Genomic DNA, 23,242 nt, shown 5'->3' on the forward strand with positions numbered 1-23,242 from the left:
TTCGCAAGTTTTACGTAGTTAAAAACATATACATATATATATATATATGTATATATATATATATATATATATATATATATATATATATATATATATATATATATATATTCACAGGTGGGACACAGGGACACAACTACAATGGCAGGTAATGACTTACGCGCGCGAGGGGGCTTGGCGAGCCACACCATACCAACTAGGTGTTGGTGTGGCTCGAAGCGCCACACCAACTGCTAGTATATATATGTACATATAATATATATCTTAATAATTTCTTTTGCTTAGAAATATGATAAATATTGTACTTACTGCGAATATTAACTCTTAAGGGTAAAAACTTTTTTTTATAAACTTTTTACCTAATTTTGAATTCAAAATTCAAAATTATTGATAAATATTGATAAATATTGTATTATATGATAAATATTGTACTTACTGCAAATATTAACTCTTAAGGGTAAAAACTTTTTTTTATAAACTTTTTACCTAATTTTGAATTCATTTCATATTTTTTTCATATTTTGAATACATACAAAAGTAATGCCAATTCCTTCACAGTTGCTGAAGTTTTCCTTCTTTATCAATAACGAGGGAAGTTAATAATTAATTACAGTCAGATAAAAAGGAAATATATATTTTTCAATCACTTCAGAAATAGCTGAAATATCTCGAAGTGCATATATCTGAAACATACTGAAATATCTCGAACAAATTAATGCTGATAAACATTGAATTTCGGTTACTGCGAGATTTCTGTACCTTGAAGGTCATGAAACGGACTGAGTGTTAGCGTGCTATAGAAGCCATAAAATGCTAATTTAAACTATCCCTGTCCATCTTTTCTTTCGGTTGGTATTAGACGAGCTACTTTTGATTTACTACTGAAGCTACTGAAGCTTAATTTTTATATTTATGAACACTTTTCTTCTCGGATTCCTCATTTCATTTTACATTTTGAGTTTAATGATATCAGTAGCGTCAATCTGGAGTGAGTTGCCCTCAACTAGTTTTGAAAAACAACTTTTTTTTAGAAACATGATAATTGAAAACGTACTTTTTGTATTTGACAAAAAAAATGACAAACTTGCCATCCCTTGATTTTGGAAAGTTCATTTTGCCCCACGCTCCCTTAAATTTTCATTAATCGACACCACTCTGTGATATAAGGCTATTGAACTTGTATGAAAGACGAATTTACCTCACACCTTTTATAAGGCTTTGTGGCTTGATACGAATAATTAGTTTCTTAAAAACCTTTAGTGGCCTGAGTTCGTTTGTTAAAAATGGACCCAGATTCAAGCTAACCATATCTACTGCGCTGAAAAAAAGATTTTACTATCCAGAAAACCAGAGTAAAAAAATAACATCAAATTCAGTCATAACAGAATATATTCAGATAAATAGGATTTATAACATTAATGTTAATTTAACAAATAATACAAAAAAGGTGATTAAAATGCAAGCTAAAGTTTCAAAGTGTAATGCAAAAGAAACGGAATGAGTAAAAGAATAATAATATTATTATAACATAGAGGAATAAAATCCCATATAAGATGTTTGAACAAAAAAACTCTCACTTGACAAAACTATCAAACACTAACTGAAATTATCGCCCCTAAAGCAAAGGGCAAGGCTTAAACCACACTATAGTCAAACCTCTTGACAAAGAGCAATGACAGATCAATAATCTGTGTCCAAAAAAAAGAGCCATGGCTGATCAATAATCTGTGGTCGACAAAAGAGCAATGACAGACCAATAAACTGTGTTCCAAAAAGAGCCATGACAGGCTAATATATGTTCGACGAAAGAGTCACTACTGATCAATAATATGTGTTCGACAAATGAGCCATGACTGATAAATAGTCGATGGTCTACAAACGGGACATGCCTGGTCAATAATCTGTGGTCGACAAAAGGGTCATGAAAGGTCAATAATCTGTTTTCCAGAAAGAGCCATGACTGACCAATATGTGTTCGACGAAAAAGCCACGAATGATCAATAATCCATGTTCGACAAAAGGGCCATGACTGGTCAATTATCGACTGAAGAGCCATAATTGGTCTATAAGCTCTGTCGACAAAAGAACCATGACTAGTCAATAACCTATGTTCAATGAAGAGCCATGACTGATCAATAATATATGTTTGTCAAAATAGGCAGATTTGGTCTAAAAGCTCTGTCGACAAAAGAACCATGACTGGTCAATAATCTGTGTTCGATGAAGAGCTATGACTGATCAATAATCTATGTCCTCTCATGATTTTACCGTTCTACTTGTACTATGGAAGCGGAAGATTAAAATGGCTAAAATCTGTCTCGAAAAGTCTCAATCAAGAGTAATCTGTTCCAAAATATCTTCTACTAAGATCTTTTGTCAGATAAAGACAGTGCACCTCATATTTTCCATCTTCTCTTATTTTTAAAACATTTGCATTTATTCTTCACTCCGATTGGTTATCGTAAAGACTAGGCTTTATGAAAAGCACTGATAAAGTTAATTAAGCTGTCCACTAAGTTAAAAAAATAAACCACTCCTCATATGACTTTGTTGACTTTATTGCAGTCGCAAAAGGTTGAACTTTATTTAACATATTTCAGGAAAGTAAGCAAACTTTGGCCAATAGCATAAGATTTCTGATAAGTCTCAAATGTGCTACTAGACTAGTCTAGAAGCTGAACAACTACTCATTTCTGAACACATATTGTAATATAATAACGTCTACACATACATTAGTCAGAAGCGTAATTCAGGGTTTCGGCACCCGGGGATAATGTCGGTTTTTGCACTACTGCAATGTAAGTAAAAAAGGAACAACAACAAAAACCTCGGTTTACCGCCCCCTCAGAGGGTGCTCCCGGGGACAACTGCCCCCCTTTCCCCCTAGAGACACCACAGTCAATACTGTTCACCTGCTTAAGTATTTTGCTTGGTAAAAAAAAAGGTAAAGGTTAGACAAAAAAAAACTACTGATCTAAAGATTTCAAACGCTCTTTATACAAAAAAAAGAAGAAAAAAAGAATAACCCTGCTTGATGTCTTAATAATACAAGTTTTGATTTACAAAAAATCACTTTAAAGTCAACAAAGTAAAATTATTGTATGAGTGGGAAAAACTTTATGGTATAAACTCCGTGGAAAACTTTATTAACTTTAGGGAGCCCCACGTTAAAGTTGATGGCTTAAAAATTAGCGACTCATCAAATCGCGAATAGAACCCATCATTGACACTTAAGTCGTACATAATTTAACGTGACTCGGTCCAAAACTTCTCTGAAAATGGGTTTACAAAAGAAAATGACTCCTTCGGCAAGTCACATGCGCAGGGATTTATTCCAAAGGAGGCCTCTAATTTTAGCAAAGGGGAGACACCCTTAAAATGCAATTAGGCTCTGATTTTGTTTGAAAAAAGCTATTTACCAATAGTCTATTAATGAATAGGAAAGCTGTCTTTAAACGCTAAGGCCTGTTTTATTAAGAGCATAATCATTGTTTATTCCGTACTATCTGTATCTTATTAGGGAATGATGTTAACTTTTTTTTTAGCTAAAGAGGAACGGGTGAATTTTTCTTTATTTAGTGATGAATGAACCCTTGCCTGTCAAACCAAGGTAAGGAACGACAATAACTTGTTTAAATAACAAAACAAAAAAATGGTAGTCAATTAATTTTTAGTTAACAAAAATTAATACGGTTCCTTGAAAAAACATAGAAAGCGAGGAATGAACTGAAATTAGGCTTTCTAAATAAAAGAGGTCTTAAGATGGCGCCGACTATTTTTCTTTCTATTAGCGAGATGGATTCCCTTTCTATCCTCAAGTTTTGTTGCTGCGTGAAAATCGCCATTTAAGATTTTAAGAAGTAAATAGAAATTGGATGTTTTCAGTGGCTAAAAATTTTCCCTTACTTAAGGTCTATTCTTTTTGAAAAAAAAAAACAAAATTGAAAAGAAATGTTTCTTCTTATGCTTTCTGCATTTATTTCCAATTAGATAGATCTAAGGCTGAACGAAGGGAAAATTCAAGGAGGAAAATTTTATAAAGATAAATCAATCAGTTTGAAGCAATAAATAAGCTCCTTCTTCGTTTGATGATATTTCACTGCTAATATTCACCCCCCCCCCGAACAAATTCCAAAAATCTTTATCACCACCGATAGGGATTTTGATTTCTTATAAAAGCCTACTAGTTTTACAGGGAACCAAAATCGCTGAAAAGCAGCTTTTTTTTTTACTGAATCCATAGCGCGGTATCATTTGCAATTATTACGAGTTTCTATTCCTTATACCATGGGTATGGTTTAGTCTTTACTATAACTCTATGCCAGTAAGGGTGTGATTGTGTTTTTTTCAGGTTCAATCTGAGTCTTTATAACACTAATTTTGCAACCTTATTACAATGTTTTTCCCGAAACTTTAAATATATAGACGCCACCAATAGGGTATCCGTATAGATTTTTCTAAATCATCCTCAGAAACACTTTCTCAAGCCTCTAGCGATATCTCCACTCCCTTTAGTGAGTCACCGCCTTAGAGTAATAGTACAGCAGGTCATAGCCTATGGGAGGGAAATGGGTGTACAATACAAATTTCCTAGACTAAGAACACAAAAGTCTGCCTTTTCGACAAACAGTCGAGGTACGTAACAGGGGCGTAATTTTCTATGGATCGGGGGGAGGAGAGGGCAACTGCCCCCCGAGCCCTAATACCCAGCTGAAATTCCGTTTTTTTTCAAAAATCCTGTCAAAACTAAGATAAGATTGTATAATTCAAGCATCCAGAGAAACGGGCCTTTTTTCAGTTTATCTTTGCCTTCATTGTACTATATGGCTCGTTCTTCAATGCCATTTTCACTTGTTTTTAGCATATTGGCTCCTATTTTGCCTCCCTTCCCCCAAGGATCTTCAAGAAACTACACCATTGGTACTTAAGTGGCGAAACATCAAATAAAAGCAGCACAATGTGTAAAGAAATAATTACCCGTTGCATCATTCTTGTAATGTATTAACTGAGATACTATACATCTTTTTGCTCCTTAAAACGAAACTTATCCCTTCATGGAATAACAATAAAAATAAAAGAGAAGCAAGTGAAAAAAAAGAATAAACATAATACATAATAAACGAGTATTAAACCATGTGATTTTGTTCAGTTACTGGATAAGTAATCCTTGGATTTTCTCAATCCACTCCTGGGCCGACCCTGAGTCACTTGCACAGAAATTGTAAATTCTTTTTGTTGTGCGCAACTAAAAAAGAAAACAACATTAAGATTAGGGATTTCCTCGTTTTATTCTATCTAAAGAAGAAGAAGAACATAAGATATAAACAACAATAAAAAAAATATTACTAGGGGACCAAACTTCGCTTGGTGATAAGAAAGACAGTTTTTAATCTCTTTCGCAGAATTACTTTCAATTTATTCTATTTTCAGCGGAAGCTTTTTTGAATATTCATAACAAGAAATTATTGGCATACTATACTATATACTATACAAAAAGTACATAAGTTTTTAATACCCTACAAATTAAGTATTTAAAAATTTGAATCTGTAGAAAAGTTATAGAAACAAGACATACACTTTTATTCTTCAGAAAATTAACATGAAGACTATCATTGAAAAAATAATTTAGATAAGAGTATTTTGAAAAAAGGCGTTTTATTTCATGTTATTTATGTACTTTTTGTGGAAACTGCCCCTTGTGAAGCTTTAATTATGGCAAAAATAATGTACTTTAAATCACCTGAAAGATTAATATCGTTCACACTTACCTTTTTTAACCTTTTTTTTAGTTTATGAACTTCGATTCTTATGCTACACGAAAAATATTTATTCTATCAACAATCAAATTAAATTGTAATTTACTTTTTTTAAATATTTATCAAAGAAAATCATCTTCAGCAAAAACAATGTAACCATTCAAAGTATTTGTGGCGTCATTAAGACGAAAAATATTTTCGAAAATTAAGACCCTAAACGAATTTTCTTAACGTCATCACCAATCTAGATCGTATTTTTACACCCAAAAATAGAGGTATAGAACTTTTGAGAACAAAATACAGTGTCGTTTTTGAAAAAAAAATTCATAGATAATTAAATAAATATACATAAATACAATTATTGTTCATTTGATAATTTAAGACATTGAAAAATAGACAATTATTGGAATATAGCTGTATTTTTTTTCATATAAACAACATAAAGAAGTAGAGAAAAGGATATAAATAACAATACAAATGCAGCTATATAAAAATAATTTCCTCCAAAACTAGATGATTATTGAAAGATGGCTGTGATCGTATAAACCATGTCAAGACACAAAAGAAGTGGAATAAAAAAGTAAAATTATTCCCCCCCCCCTCCAAAAAAAAAATTAGTTCATTTGATTGTGTTTATGCTAAATGAACAAATTACTCGACAAAAGCAGTATCCGTAATAATTGAAGATGTTTAAACTATCAGTTCTTAACTTACTGGCGGATCCAGGGCCCCCCTAATATTTTTCTGGCGTCCTCTTTCACTTTTCTTTTCTTTTTCCACTCTTTTTTTAGAATAGGTTTGGTCAATTATTTGCACCTTTGTCAAATTGCCCCCACCCCTAAGATTTTGTTCATTGGTGCCCTTGTCACGTTGGGCTTCCCCCAAGATTTTGCTCTAGATCAGTAGGTTTCCATTACCCCATGGTTCCAAAGAAGGTTCCCCCAAGAAAGAATGAAGCAAAACAATATCTTCTACATAAGTTACAATGAAGAAAACATAAAAGAGATGCGGTAAATATATTACAGAAACACTGGCCCAGATCAAATGGCTACCATAGACCCGGTAGCCCAGATCAAATGGCTACCATAGACCCGGTAGCCTCCCCCCTTGATACGGTCTTGAGCTATGGTATGTCAATGTCTGGAAAAGAATGCTACGCTGTTGAGATCGTCAATGTAGGATCCTTGGTTTGTGGTACTGGAGAGGTCATGGTGGAAAGACACTGTTGCCACCTTATGGTCCAGGCGGTGCAGAAGAAATATTTCCAAGTAAGTACATTTGACCGCTTCTTCGACGTATTAGTTTCTATGAATTCGGCATAGATCTCTGACACAAATTTGATTTACTGACCAGTCATTCATAAATTAGCATGTCGTCACTGTATCTGACATTTTCACACATCTGAGGTAGTTGCCAAAAATCGATTGCTAACCTCAAAGAAAGAATTAGCAAGGCAATATATGTTTCATCAGACTTTGATCTTCCACATCTGCATCGCCCTGCTGACTCTCTCTTTGAGACCAGCTTAGCATTCGGTTTTGGGAACTATCTCAGAAGTATGAAAATATTAAAGAAGACCTTAAGACCTGGTAGCAAAGACACGCAAGATCTGTAGCCCTACTTCTTCGTAGTCGTTAAATAAAGTCACGAAGATCTACTTCTCCCCTTTTTATTTTATTATTCTTATTCTGTTTTATTTTGTTCTATTTTATTCGTCTTTCTATTTATTCTTACTTCTACTATTTTTCACCTTTCTTTAATGCAACTAGAAGCTAAGTTTGAGTTTCAGTATTTCTGCTCAAATTGAATTTTTTTTTTTTAGGGGGCTATGACACCCATACCCTTTCCAGAACTTAGGTGTAAAAATTCACCTGCGTATTTTTTTTCAATAAGAATTTTCCGATAACTTATGGAAAATATTGCGTCTATTCTGTCACCATAAATTCGTTCCGTCAACCCTTTTTTTCATTTTTATCAACCAATATACCAATCTTTTTATTGAAGAATCTTTTTATCTTTTTATTGAATTTTATCATTTTTATCTTTTTATCCTTTTAATTGAATTTATTAATTTTATCTTTTTATCTTTATATTGAATCTATTTATCTTTTATTGAAGAATATTTCATTGGAAGCTGTCAAGTCTCAACTTGGAACTGAAATTATAATTAAAATTTGGAACCGAAAACCCTAACTGGTTATCAATTATTAATTTTTACTTTGCATTAAATATTATATTAAAATATTAACTACACAAAAATTTAATTACCTTTAAAAATTTTATATTATATTGGTTAACCGAGGTTGATCGGGATAAATCTATCGTGCTGCCTATTCAATTTGTTTCGCTTTATTCAGGAAAATTTTAATAGTCAACATTTTTTTTTTAGCGATACACTTTTAGTTTATTTTTCATGAACTATGGATGTCCTGAATTTTTTAATTTTTTCTCAATTTAATACTAAATTTTTTAGTCCAATCATTCATTCTGAATTCTAGAGTACAAAACAATACATATTTATAAATTTTAAATTTCTTTGGAATATTAATAACACATAAAAAGAAGGACAGAAAGACTGAGGGCGCTCAAAAAAGAAATTCAAAATTTTATTATTCAGTAGGCCTACAAACAGCATTTTGAAAAGTTCCTAAGCAATTACACGTGACTTCTTTTCAAAATCGCAATACCAAAATTTCAAGGATAAAATATCTCAGAAAATATTCCTCAAAGCTTTGGGCAACGCAAACTATTACATTTTCAAATTTAGAATTGATAATATATTTAGAGAAGCATATTACAATATGTGAACGAAAAAAAAACTATCAAAGGAAGATACAGTAGGAGAGACTTGATACAAAAGATACCTGACTAAGCAAAGCTTAATGCAAATTGCTTATTAAACTTTTGTTTAAGATAATCGTAAAACCAAAATCAGAAATAAACAAGTAAACTTATTAAAAAAAAATAAATAATTCTGCCCATTCTTCCTTAACAACAGCACTACCTTACGAAAAGAGACGAAACCGCAATTAACGTGAATTACTTACATCGAAAAATGCCTTTTCATCAATTTTCTTCGGAGCCCCTTGAGTTGGAGCAGAATTAGCTACACTTACTACCTCTGCTAGATCTGAAAAACAAAAGCATAATTATATAAATTATAGTAACAATCATACAAACTACATAATATATAACACGTAATCGTGATTATTGTCAATACATACTTATGTGTACATAATTTATAGTAATACTCATACCACTAAGATACTACAAACGACTCACTGCAACACCCAGCCACCCAAGGCCAAAACAGTTTGTGGACGCTCCTTCTCCACCCAGTTTATTCTTTATCCCCTCCCACGAACTTGCAATTTCCTTTAAATACTTCCTTATGACCATTTCCCACCCCATTCAGCCCTCTCAATCTTGATCTCAGTGTAGTCCTAGAAAGTGGAATAGAATCACATGTTTCTAGGAACTTTTTGTTCGACATATGGTCGGTGAGACGGGCACCCAAACCAAACCATAGACAATCCTTATGAAATTAAATAAAAAAAAACTAGTTTTTTTTAACTGAAAGTAAGGAGCGACATTAAAACTTAAAACGAACAGAAATTACCCCGTATATGAAATGGGTTGTCCCCTCCGCAATCCCTCGCTCTTTATGCTAAAGTTTTTAATTGTTTTAAGAATAGAATTGTGGCAAAGAGCCAAACTTGGTCGGTGAGACGGGTACCCAAACCAAACCATAGACAATCCTTATGAAAAAAAATTTAGAAATTTTTCTTCTGCCTTTCGTAACATCGAAATCTTAACTACCGTACCGTAGCTTGCAATATTCTATTCTTGGTTCGCAGCTTTACCTTCCTATTCTTCGAAACTTTTTTCAATTATGAAAAAGCAATGACCTTTGAATATTCTATTTTTTGCATTTTCATTACATCCACTATTTTTTATTGATGGAAATTCCACAGTATATAATAAACTTCAGAATTATATAAAACACGTATAGAATATAAAAACTAAACGAATCAAAGATAAACCTTAATGCTAAATTACATATTAAATAAAACTAAAATGTATAATAAAATAGAATAAATGCACAGTTCCTACAGTCAGAAAACATTATTCTTAAGATCTGCTTATCATTAAACTTAAATTAAAATATCCGTCAGTATACAAAGAACATAATAAATATTTCCCGTGACGAAACTATAAACAGTCAATAATGGATGAAACAAATAGAATTTTTATGATATCTGCCTCAAAAATAAATAAAAAATCTCCTTAGAATGCAAGAATGAGTTTTTCGATATATTTACCCAGTGGTGTCAATTAGGGAGGCGAAGTTGAGGGTCTATGCACACTAGATTTTTCGCCATCCCCAAGATTATCCCCCCTAAATTCTGAAAAATCTTTTTTGGAATATTTCCATTGAAAACAGTGTTTTGATTTACAAAAAAGAGACGAATTACCCACCCACCCCTAGCTATTGAAAGATTCCTTCCTTCCCTCAGTTTTTGTAAACTGATACCACTGTTTTACCCTCATTGCTTTAGTACAATATTTAAAGCAGAGATCTTTACCTAAAGTCATGTTACTTATTTGGCTATTTCAAAAACAAAAAAGCACACAGATGTTAAAAACAATATTTACAAAGAGAATATTTACATAACGATTACATACCATATACTGCGGTGCCAACTCTCAAAAATGTTCAGGGGAGGACCAAAATTTAATATTCAAAATTTAAACACTTTTTTTAAACGCATAAAAATTTGTTTAAATGCATTTTAGTACATTTTAAAAGTCGGGTGTTTCTTGAATTTTTTTAAACTTCGCAATTTTTTTTTTTTTCAGAAACTGGGGTCTGGCACTTAATAATACACTACTTTTGCTACACCAAAGCACTGTAGATAAATTAACCAATAGCGTCATAACCAATAATACTTGGCTACCACATTCTCGGCACGTATGAAAAGCTCCTCCTATTTATTCTCCCATCAACGATCCAGTGTATATTAATTTGTCACTATTGATTAATGGTTGCTTAATTGTTGGACAATGCTTGGATAATTGTTGGTTAGTAGCTACAAAAATACAGGCAACTGAGAGCTAATTCCTGGGAGATATTTTGGTTGACTTCCTTTCACAGAAAAAAGTGACATACCATAGGTGAAACTGATTGGGCTTACCACGGCTCACCAAAGCAATAAGCCTTCTGTTGAAAGAAGAGAATGGAGTATCTGACAGCCTTGAAAATTATCCTTTTATATTTATTGTTGGTTTTGCTGTTAAGAAGCTGCTCACTTGGCACAAGTGTCCGATATGTGCTTCAAAGGTAATTCAAGGCGATAGTAAAGTTTACGACGAAACTTGTTCTTTTATAGCAGATAAGTCCTACGAGGAGTCAAGTCTGCATTTGTCCAACCTTACAGCTCCTTCGTTAGGTGTTGTTTCATTTCAGAAAGACCGTGACTCCATTTTCCTCAAACATTACAGAAATTCTTGTAGCCAGGACTAATCCATCGAATTTGGCTTGAGCGCAAAGACCTGAACTGGGAAGCTGACTGTAAGGACTTCCCCCTTGAACAGTTCATACGATATTTTTGCGCACACGTGCATATTACGAAGTGAAATTTAAGAATCGTGAAATGAAAAGAAACCCCTATCAAGGAAAATAAACCCCTATCAAGGAAAATAAACTAGCAAGTAAGTATTTTAGTTTTAGTAGTTTAAATATTTGATTATCTTCTTTTTTGACCAAAGAAGCAAAATTTTAAAAAACTAGTATTTGATTATCTCCTTAATGATTTCCTTAGTACTACATACAATAAAAATCAAACCAATACCAATAAACATAGCTGCGAGTCTGCATTCATGCCGATCACATAATTTCCCTTTGAGGAAAATTTGACAAAACTATGGAACTGAAATATCAATGCGAAGGGCCAAATTTCCTAATCAAATATCATCACGCTATGGCATGGTTCAAATAAAACTCTCCTGAAGGCTTTACTGATTCTAGGTGGGAGCAAAGGTGGAAGCTAAGCTTGCAAATTGCCACGGCGGTGGTGGCGTTGCAAGCAAGGATGCTCCCCCTTCCATACTATTGCCATACCTTCCCCCTTGCCATACTATTCAATTCTGGCCCAATGGATGGATCCGGCCTCGCAGGAGTGGGAATAATCATGACACCCAAGATCGCATCGGGACTCCTTGACTATGAAGCAGTGTCTGACAGAATTGTGATGGCCCGTTTAAAAGGTCAGAGTAATAACCTGACAATACTATCTGTATATGCCTCTATTCGTGACGCCCCTGACCACTTGAAAGACAAATTCTATGCTGACCTCCAACTGACTATGAATAAAATTCCTCGTAAGGACATCCTCGTGATCGGTGGTGACTTCAATGCCAGGATTGGCACGAGACTAAACAATTCTGAATGGGCCATTGGCAACCACGGTTTGGGCGACCGGTGCATTAACGGAGTTAGACTTCTCATGTTTGCTATGCTGAATAATCTCAGTGTGGCTAATACATGGTTTAAACACAAACCTTGCCACACTTACACTTGGAGATCCCGAGATGGTAGAACCCGCGCCCAAATTGACTATTTACTCGTTTCTCGTCGCTGGAAGTCAATGATTAAAGACTCGAGAGTATACAGAGGGGCGGACACTGGATCAAAAAGTGGATCCGACCATTTATTACTAAAATCAAAAGTTAGATTCAGACTCAGCTCCAAAAAAGTATCTGCACCTAGACGCATCCTAGACACAACGAAACTCAAACTCCCTGAAATCAAAGAGACCTTTATGCTCGAACTTACAAACCGTTTCACGGCGTTGCAAGATAATGACCGAGAATTTAAGACCAATCAAGCAATTTCTGAGACCGAGACAAGTGCCATGACCGAGCAAGATAATTTTAACCCATCACTAAATATAGAAAAGCGCTGGATCAAGTTCCGAAATCAAGTGAAAGAGGCAACTACAGAAATTCTCAGAGTAAGGGACAAAAAATCCAAAAGATGGATTTCTCAGAAGACAACACAACTCTCTTTAAGGAAGAAACAAATGACTGATAAACACTCTGCTTCTTTTAAAGCATTCCGCCAAGAATGTCACAAATCTGCTAAGGCAGACAAACAAGCATATTGGTCTAATGTAGACTGTGAAATGGAAAAAGCTGCTGCACGCAATGATTCACGGAAACTCTACCAGCTCCTAGGAGAATCAACCGGGAAAAAGAAGCAAAGATCTACCCCCACGCTACTTAGTAAGGACAACAAGCTTCTCACGAGCAAAGAAGATCGCATCGAACGATGGCGTGCTCACTTCCAGGAGCTTCTTCACCCATCAGAAAAGGACCACAGCCAACCCATTCCATCCCACAGCAGTTCTGAGTCACCATTCGTGTATAAGGATTGCAATATCGCCCCTCCAAGCAGAGAAGAAATTATTCATGCCGTAAAACTATTAAAAAATAATAAAAGCCCTGGCATTGACGAATTACCAGCTGAACTTCTCAAGGCCCTTCCAGAAGCGGCTATCGACGAGCTCCACAACTTACTCACGGATGTCTGGGTCAACGAATACATTCCTGAAGAGTGGAGGACCTCTATAATAATTCCTGTATTTAAGAAAGGGGATCGAGCCGATTGTAAAAATTATAGAGGAATTTCCCTGATACCCATTTCTGCAAAAGTTTTCACAATAATAATATTAAATAGGTTCAGAAATATTAGAAATGATAGGACGAGGCCAAATCAAGCAGGATTCAGACCTGGTATGGGATGTTGCGATCATATTTTTAGCCTGAGACAGATCCTGGAACACCGCCTTATACACCAGCAGGAAACAATACAAGTCTTTATCGACTTTGTAACGGCTTTTGACTCGGTAAAGAGAATTGCCATCTGGGATGCAATGAGGGATGATGGAGTGCCCGAAAAGATAGTCCGTTTAATTAAGGCGTATTACGTGGGAACGAGGGCATTTATAAGAGCTGACGGAGAAATCTCAAAAGAAATATCAATTGACAAAGGAGTGCGACAGGGTTGTGCCTTATCGCCTACTTTATTTAACTTTGTCATTGACCAGATCATGAAGACTCTTGACAAATACAAAGGTGTGACAATCAGTCCAGCACTATTAATAACAGACCTTGATTACGCTGATGATGTGGATATCTTGGCTGAGTCGATAATAGAAGCACAGCTCATGATAGACGACATTGCTGCTAGATCCCTTGCTACTGGACTAAAGATCAGCCGATCGAAAACAAAATCGATGCGCACCTCTGGGCTAGATGAAACTCCAATCACATTGAATGGCATCCCAATCGAGGACGTCCAGAATTTCACATATCTAGGCTCCCAAATAAATCCCAAGGGCGAAGCTCTAAGCGAAATACAAAGCAGCATCTCCGCAGCCTGGGCAGCATTCATCCAGCTTCGGAAGTGCCTCTGGCTACGAAATGAAATCTCCCTTCGAACAAAGCTCAGGATATATAACGCTTTGGTCCTCTCTGTGCTTCTTTATGGTTGCGAAACATGGCCCCTCAGAGCTGGGGAAGCTAATAACCTGAATGTCTTCCACCACAAGTGTCTTCGGTGTATTCTTGGCCTGCGTCTCTCTGACCGCGTCCGTAACAATGTCATCAGAAGAAGATGTGGTGATATACCACTTGTCTCTGATGTTGTCAAAGCAAGACGTCTACGATTGTTCGGGCATACACTGCGCCGACCGGATGACTCGTTCAGCAAACAGTGCTTGAAATGCCAACCCCTTGCTCACTGGAAGAAGAAGCCTGGAGGACAAAAAAAGACATGGTTATCAACAGTTAGAGCCGACCTCGAGCCAATGGGAGGTTTCAAGAAGCACGGGCACCGATGGAATAGACAATGGATCCAGTTGGTCGAGCCAGTCGCACTTGAAAGAGAGCAATGGAGAGACGCATGTCGACAAATTCTGGATGCCACGATGGGCCTAGACAAGGCTCGAACGTGACCCAAGTACAAAGTAAGTAAGTAAGTATCCTTATAAATTCATTATATGTTTTTCTTTCCATTCTTAAATCAATGTTATCTTTATCTTTTGCATTATTACAGCCATACCAATCATTTTCCTCTGCCACACGCGTGCCTACCCATGAAAAAATGTAATATTGCTTATGTTTATACTTGTTTATGTGTTCTCCGGAGCAGCTGCATCTCGGTCCGGCTTTGTCTAATGGTTGAGATAGGGAATGATTCTACTATATATATCTAATTATCTATATACAGTACACCAAACAAACACCAAACGCTAGATGACGCTTTTTTTCGAAGCTATCGCTAGATACTTTATTTTATACGCTATTGCTAGATACGGCGCCATATACTTCAGTAAGGTACATGGATTCAAGAGGGTGGATTGGGCTAATCTCCTAAAATTATACACGCCCTATTTTTGTGTGACCAATTTGAAAAGCCTTATCAAGCTAAAGTGACCAAAACCAGGCCGGCTTTTGAGCAAGAGTGGCACAGCCTATAAGAAACAACTAAATGTTGTAGTTGCAGTTGTAGTAACTGGAGGGGATTAGAAAGAAACATCGAAAAACCAGGAGTAAAAACAACAATCAAACAGACAAAAATAAAGAAGGCAATTAAATGCCGATAAACGATATGTTTATCCGACATTTTACCAGTTATCTGTCCGTTTCGCCAGTAACTTTAAACAATTTTTTGTCTATTAACATTAATTTATTTTATTAAGTTTTTAAAATTATTTCATTTGCGAAATATTCAATCAATAATAATCAATTAATCATTTAAACATTTATTAAGAGATTAATTAAAATAATTTAAATGCTATTAAATATTATCATTATTAAATAAAAATTATTATTAAGTATTCATTAAAACATTGAAATATTAATTAATTGAAATATCTAGTTAATCAATTTAAAAATAATAAAAATAAGCTGTTTTTCTGTTTCTAAGATTTACAAATGTGTTCAGATCCTACTTTGGTATTTTGTACCACAATTTAGGGACACGTTTGTATCCAAACACGAAAAATTGTTTGTATCATATATCCTCGTAATCTGTTCATTTTGTGCATCACAGTTTTGTCCTAGATTATAAAAATGTTTACACGAGGGCAAGAAAATTTAGTTCTTATGTACTCCTGCTATGATGGAATTCAATAAAAACCGTCAGTGCATCAGCAAGCCCAGTCGTCACGGGAAGACGGGACATGGGTCTAACTCCCTTCGATTCAATAACGCTGAGATAACTAGAAACTTGGGCCACTCATCAATATTAGATTGGCTTACCGATAAAACCTTTATACTGTACGTCAGACTGGGCATCGTAATACCGTAGTTGGTGCATAGTAGAGTCTAGAACGAACCATCGTAACTTCCAGGCTTTGAGTAATGCTCCTCTTTTGTAGAGATAGCCTTCATGAGTTCGATTCTCTGCTGTACCACTCACAAAATTTGGAAATTCTTGGTTTCCAACAGCCGCACTATTTGAGCCTGAAATAATCAAATGCTGATATGACTCATATTCACAACTGAAAATCAATAATTTATGTACCTTTTTCTTTCAAAATTGAGCAGTATACAACACACATACATGAAATTACAAAAGAAAAACGAAATGCTTCAACAAATGAAACAAAGCATTGATGTAAAATAGACTTAATAACACAACTGAATAAATACGTAAGAAAACACAACAGCAAAAAATCAAACTTAATCAAATTCTGAAAAAAGGGAGAAGGTTGTACATAAAAAGAAAATTTTCAGACTTGTAATAAAAAATTTCCCTCTTAATCCTAGCTAATTCCAACGGCTCTTTAATTTTGAACTTCAAACTAATTCAGTGTTTTTACTCATAATCAATCAATGATGCTCAAGATATGATTAAGAGCTTGAGAATGAAAGCTTCAAATATAATTTTGTAATTCTATCGCTGATTTTATTTATCTTAAACTACCATGCCGAGAAAAAAACATGTCTATGAAAACCTAAACTGTGGACAAGACCGTATCCAGGGCGGGTTTTAGGGGGTTTGACCCCTCCCCCCCAAATGTATGTCCGACTCATACAAACATAACGAAAATACACAAAAAATATGAGGCTTTTTAAAGTGTTTTTGTACTGGATACGACCCTGAATGTGGTTATATTTATTTATTAATTAAAACTAAATTCCATTCACCAACAAAGCCAGTATTCACCTAAGAGATGAATGGAGACTCTTCACTAAGACTGGAGACTAAGTAAATATTATCATATCTTAAGAAAAAATAATAATAATATATTGTGCGCTCATCACTCTTTACTTAGGCAGCGCTATTTTGCTGCCTATGATTGCTGAGCAAGAACTAAGAAAATTTTGTCTCGGGGCAGATGACAAATCAAAAACAATATTTGAAAAGAAAGCTTCAGCAACCCATAAAGGTTTAAGATGTTGTTAATAGGGCCCAACAGCTACGACCCCCCCCCGTTCAGAAAGTCTGCTAACATTCAAGTTGTAAACAAACCATTCCACCCATTGCAGAAATGGATTTTCTTAGAGACATAGAGGCATTTCCCATGAGTTTTATTTGTTTATTGCCATCATTTCAGTTACCACCGTGTTTATTTTTGCCCCGACAAGCACTGTATGGTTTTTGTTGATAACCAATAACTAAATAAATTTGCATCGTACCTGAAATACTGACCGCGGTGGTAGAATTAGCTCTTTGTCCTACAGGTGACGGCTGCATTCCATCTGCACGATAACGTGGACACGTCCGAGGGGCACTTTCAGCACATTTATCGTGATAGTTCCTACCACAATCGGCACATTTTAATCCCTACAAGGAAGACAGCAAAGGTCATACTTATAAAAAAGTAAACTATCAAATTGCAGACGACGCATCGAACTTACATATGAGAGTAAACCCTCTAAATAAACGATAATGACCATATGTTTTCTTAAAATCACACCCCGTTTTGTCAACCATATCCCTCCAGAAATTTCAGTGTCATGCTTTAGATTACTTGGTGTCACAATTTCTTCTAATTCAACGTGGGATATCCATGTTAAAAATATTATCCATAGAGCTAATGCGTCTATTTCCCTCTTTAAGCTCCTAAATAAATTTAGTGCCTCCCTTCCCATTATTTAAGGATTTATACTTCCTTTGTCCACCGGCATCTTTAATATGCTTGTCCAGTGTGGCACCCCGGCATCTCCCGTAAAGAATTAGTAAAATCTAATGTATTCAAAAAAGAGCCCTGCGTGTATTTTTTAAAGGTTCCATATTCTTTTCTTCTATAAAAGTCACATTGGAATCGCTTAAGCGCAGGAGAGTACGTTGTTTCTCGGTTTTGCGAAAAAAAAGCAATAGCAAACCCTCGCACGGAAAATATTTCCCCCAAAAGACACTCCCACCCAGATTCCGCCCACCCCAGACTGTCTCCGTACTCGTTCCTATCTTGTCCTGCATTAATTGTTTTACCTCCAGTTATGAAAAAACCTTTGTCCCCTTCATTACCAAAAAAAAAACCCGCTAGTTTTTCTCTGTTTTTATTTGGTACTGGAGTTGCCCAAGTTTTGTATTTTGTTCGCTTGTTTTGTCCCTCCCCTTTTTATATGTCCCTATAAATGTCTTTTACAAATGTATATATTACCTAATTCTTTTAGTTTACCTTTTTAACTTAACCTGGAAACTCATTTTAATTACTTTGACATAAGAAAGATTTTTCATTCTATTATTGTTGCTTTGGTATTGTCTGTCAGTTTGTTAGTTTTCTTGTTTTTTTTATGATATTTTTGCTTGTTTTATTTTATTATGACTTCAAAATTCAAATTCAGCCTTTTGGGGCTTTTGATTTTATGATATCTTATAGTTGCACAATTCTAGCCTAACATTCTAGCAAAAATATTGTGCCATAAAATGCTTTTAGAAAATGAGAAAGAAGGAGCAAATAGTCTGTTGCATAGTAGCTCGACCATACCAGGTAATTTAAAACTATGGCAATTTATTAAGGAGGATGAGTTGGGGAGCCAAAAAACTTAAATCAGTAGCACAGGAGTCATTAATATGGTATCTTAATATCTGCTTCATGATTCAGGCAATATTAAAGATCTTATAATATAATTATCATCAACTAAAACTATTTCTTAAATATTAATTAATGAGCTAAATTGGCCCTAGACAATATGAATTATTAGTGTGATATTTTACCGGCAAAACTATCACTGGTAGGTCAATATTATGTGCACTTGGAACGTAAAACCTTAAAAAATAACTATGGTATGACATTTTGACCGGGCATTCAAGCGTTTTGACCTTGACTTGTAACAGGTTTAAAAATTTCATCTTCCAGGAGTAGGAAACACGAAATTACGTGATATAGAATTATTTAATTAGGGAGGAAGGGTGCATAGGTAGTAGTTCTCGTGATGAATAAGGATGCTTCCAAGTCTTGCTTAGGCTGGGGAAATATTAACAATAAAATTTTAGTTGGTCATTTTACCACTAAAAATTGTAAGGTATCAGTCATAGTAGTATATGATGATGATAATATATTTATTTAACAACAACAACAGCAATCTACATACAAAAATCAGTATAATTCACCCAAAACCAAACAATTGGCGTGGAATGAACTGATAAAAAACATATACACATACCATCATTTGAATTCACTATAATAAGAAAAAAGAAAGAAAGAAAGCCACTTCGGAACCGACTTACGGAGAATAGGGACTCGGATGAATTTTAATAGCAGTTACAGAAACAAATAGACAAGATCCTTTGCAAAAATATGAATTTTAAATTGGGGATTTTAATGCTTGGGTTGGAAGGAATAGGATAGATTTTATCATAGCCAAGAAAAAATTGTTGTAGAAAGAAATAGCCACGATTATAGACTGCTGTAAAACTGTAGTTATAACAATCAAGTTGTAATAAATAGTGCTTGGTCATAAAATAGCCGATAATTTAACAAAGTATCATACTCATATGATGATAAGACGGCCAACCATACCGATTATTTTATTTTAAATCGAAGACTGGCAGGATCGATGCTAGATACTAGAGTACATAGTGTTATTGATGTAGAGATCATCATTTAGCAATAACTTAAATACAAGTTTATTGCCTAGGTTTTTATTAGAGAAACACGCATTTTCGTAATACGTATGAATATGTATTTTTCACATCATTTTAGCTTATGAACAAGACAAATTTTATGTTCCTTCTTAAATCTGTTATAGAGAAAATGCTTTCCGATCCTGAGAACCAAAAACACTTTTGTCATTGACTATTACCTTCGCATTTACCAGATAAAGTTCCGGTGAAGCCTCTGGTCGGAGTGAAAAGGCCCTTGTTATGCCCAATTCCAGGGCAAGAAATGTAATTTCGTTTTGAGAAAAAAACGAGTTACAAAGTCATTTCAATAACCATTGCTGATAGTTCTAACAGTGCCGTGGGATCGAGCTTCCTTTAGTGACAAGACAGACATTTTTTCTAATCTCATTTGCAAAAAAACTTTAATTTCATTTAATTTTATGTGCTGTAGAAAGTAAAACCAATAGTTTACTGGACATTTGGGTATTTGTGTCGTCATTCACATGTAAATGTTTTTTCCAAAATTAAATGAGGCCCTAAACGAATTTTATCACCTGTCTAGTCGTGACCTATCTAGATTGTTTTTTTTCCCATCAGAAAAAGACCAATTATCTTATTACAAACAATCTTATTAAAGGAACAATAGCCACAGAGTGAGGATCGATTCCCTGGTATACACTTTATTATGTGAATAATATATTATTAAGTATTTTTTTTTTCGGCAGCTTTGCCAACCATTTCATGTAAAGCCATTAAGAATCCAGAACTCACTTCGCATTTATCAAACGTGAAAGTACTTATCTAAAAACTGGGAATCAAATAATTTGTCAACAAGAAAAAATTGCGTTTTGGATCTCCTCTTACTTGTGACAAAGGCGTTAACCTACAGGAATCTCTAGTTTCAGTCAGCAGCCAATTTATAAAAAATAGCAAGGAAGCTGGAGGGAAAAAGAATTTTCCTAAAGTCGTGACCTGTCTAGATCGTTTTTCACACCGGAGAATAGTAGTATATATATATATATACATATATATATATATATATATATATATATATATATATATAGGCATATATATATATATATATATATATATATATATATATATATATATATATATATATATATATATATATATATATATAGTATGTTATTATATCCGTAGCATAAAAAAGAGGAATATTTATTTTCATCCGTTTTTGCAATCCACTTTCTAAGTAACTTACAGAAATAAATTCTTTCTTTGAATATTCCGCCATGGGCTCAAATGAAAGATGCCGCACAACCGATCAAGCTCGCAAAGGAGTCTTGAGGATACTTATTCATCATATCTGCTTAAAAAACATCGAATAAGGACATAAAACAGTCGCAAAACCAGAAAAAAACAAAACAAGAAACATCATTACATTTCTCGAGCCTGCGGGGCTGTACTCTATAGGGCTATACAGAATTAACAAGAAACATACCTTAAAAATGCTTCAAAGAATATGTAAAGAAAGATCACTATAAATTGATATTGCGTGGTTAAATTTCTCGTATCTATGGGGCCATAATCTATGGGGGCTGTGATGGCCATACAGAACAAACACGAAACATACCTTAACAATGCCCCCAAAGAATGTGTGAACCAAGATCACAGTGATTTGGTGTTGCACAGTGACTTTTTAATGCATAGTTATATTTATCGAATCGTTGGGGCTGCACAGAATAAAGAAAAACATACCTTAACAACGACCCAAAGAATATGTGAACAAAGATTACATTGACTTTGTGTTGTATAGTAATATTTCTTGAATCTATAGGACTATAATTTATGAGGGCTATGCCTAATCAACAAGAAACATACCTTAACAATGCCCCAAAGAATGTGTGAACAAAGATCACAATGACTTGGTGTTGTATAGTTACATTTTTCGAATCGATGGGGTTGAGAATAAACAGGAACACCGGCTTCTATGTTTCCTTGGCCAACGGCTGGTCCAAGACTGGAGGCGGCCACGCCTCTTTTGGATCGTATAATGAGCCCTGCAGTTGTTTGCTTGTGCAGGGTTCTTGCGTGTGTTCTTGCAGCGGCTGCCGAAACACAGTTGGCATGCTGTGAAAAATAAAGAATGAAATAATGGAAAGATACAAGTATTTTTTGGTGCCCACGCTTTAAGGTCGGACCAAAAACTAATTGCGAGGCAAATGACTTTTATACCATTGTATCGACAAAACAAGAATCTACTTAAGGATGAATGAAATACTTTTATATGATATTTGTAACTTCACAAGGTATAATTCTAATTATATTTAATTGACATTTCTTACCTTAGACCCTCCAGGGTCAGGAATAGTGTCTACAAAACCTCACAGACAACTCGGAGCAGAGTTGCAGCATGGATGTCCTCCCACTGTGGCTGAACAGACTGCTCCCCACTTCTCAAGTCCCGGTCATACTTCCGTTGTAAGGTGTATCTTGGTCAACGTCTTATGCACCTCCCCCTGGGGCACCATTAATATGCTGTATTTAGAAATTTATTCTCTGGCACACGAAAGTTAGCCAAGGTAAGTCCATCTCTTAGGTTTTAAAGGGTCAATAACTAGTGGCTGACAGGTTCTCCGGCGGGCTTCTATGTTGATGACCCTTTCCTGTTACTACACATTTCGACATTCCTTTCTTCTTCCCCGTTTCCTTTCTAAATCTTGAATGTCTTTCTTCCTTGAATGAGTCTGATTCATCATTTAGGCTGAATAATACACGTATATCTCGATTCAAATACATTCTACAAATTTATGTGCCGAACCTTTTCAGTGAAGTCAGAAAGAAAGAGAGCGAAAAGTCCTTCAGACCACATGAAGAGGGAGTTATCCCTGGACATCCCTTCATTTCAAAGAAGATTTTTAAACCAAGGGTGCAGAATGGCAGCTGATGGAACGATAGCACTGCTCTAATTGCAAATATGCTTTTATTTCAAATAAAAAATCAGATTCACACGCTTACCTACACAAAGGTAATAGGGGATGAGGAATCCCCCTAGAAGCAATGTTTCACCTCCCCCTTTCCCAAGAACTATCTAGATAACATTGTCTAAAATCAAAAGTTCATTTAAAACCCCCTCCCCGCCCATACACAAATTATAGTTAAAAGTATGCCGTTTTGCGGGGGTGATTTTCATTTTTAAAGGATTACTTACAGAGCGTTAAATATAGGCTTTTAGAGGGGGTTAAGGAAGTTGTGAACTCCCTCATAGTTAAGAAAACCCTGCATAAGATGTTAAAAACGAACAAGAATCAAATAAAACAAAGAGTTTTCTGAAATGAAAATGCCAAGCAGAGTTAAAACTCAAAATGAATGGAAATAAAACAATAGACCAGGATAGCTGGCATCA

At 34.9% G+C, this 23,242-nt stretch overlaps 1 protein-coding gene across 1 annotated transcript in view; it reads right to left on the reverse strand.

The window, feature by feature from the left end:
• Positions 1-1,368: 1,368 nt before the first annotated feature.
• The window catches only part of LOC136038787 (myotubularin-related protein 13-like), a gene marked incomplete in the record, with an annotated part of 128,046 nt that continues 106,172 nt past the window's right edge, over positions 1,369-23,242 (reverse strand). Inside the window, 5 exon segments of the mRNA XM_065722164.1 lie at positions 1,369-5,242; positions 8,801-8,883; positions 16,080-16,283; positions 17,463-17,610; positions 21,718-21,966. Of these exon segments, the coding sequence (XP_065578236.1) occupies positions 5,147-5,242; positions 8,801-8,883; positions 16,080-16,283; positions 17,463-17,610; positions 21,718-21,966 (780 nt within the window).

Source organism: Artemia franciscana, chromosome 18 (assembly GCF_032884065.1).
Source record: "Artemia franciscana chromosome 18, ASM3288406v1, whole genome shotgun sequence".
Lineage (NCBI taxonomy): Eukaryota > Metazoa > Arthropoda > Branchiopoda > Anostraca > Artemiidae > Artemia > Artemia franciscana.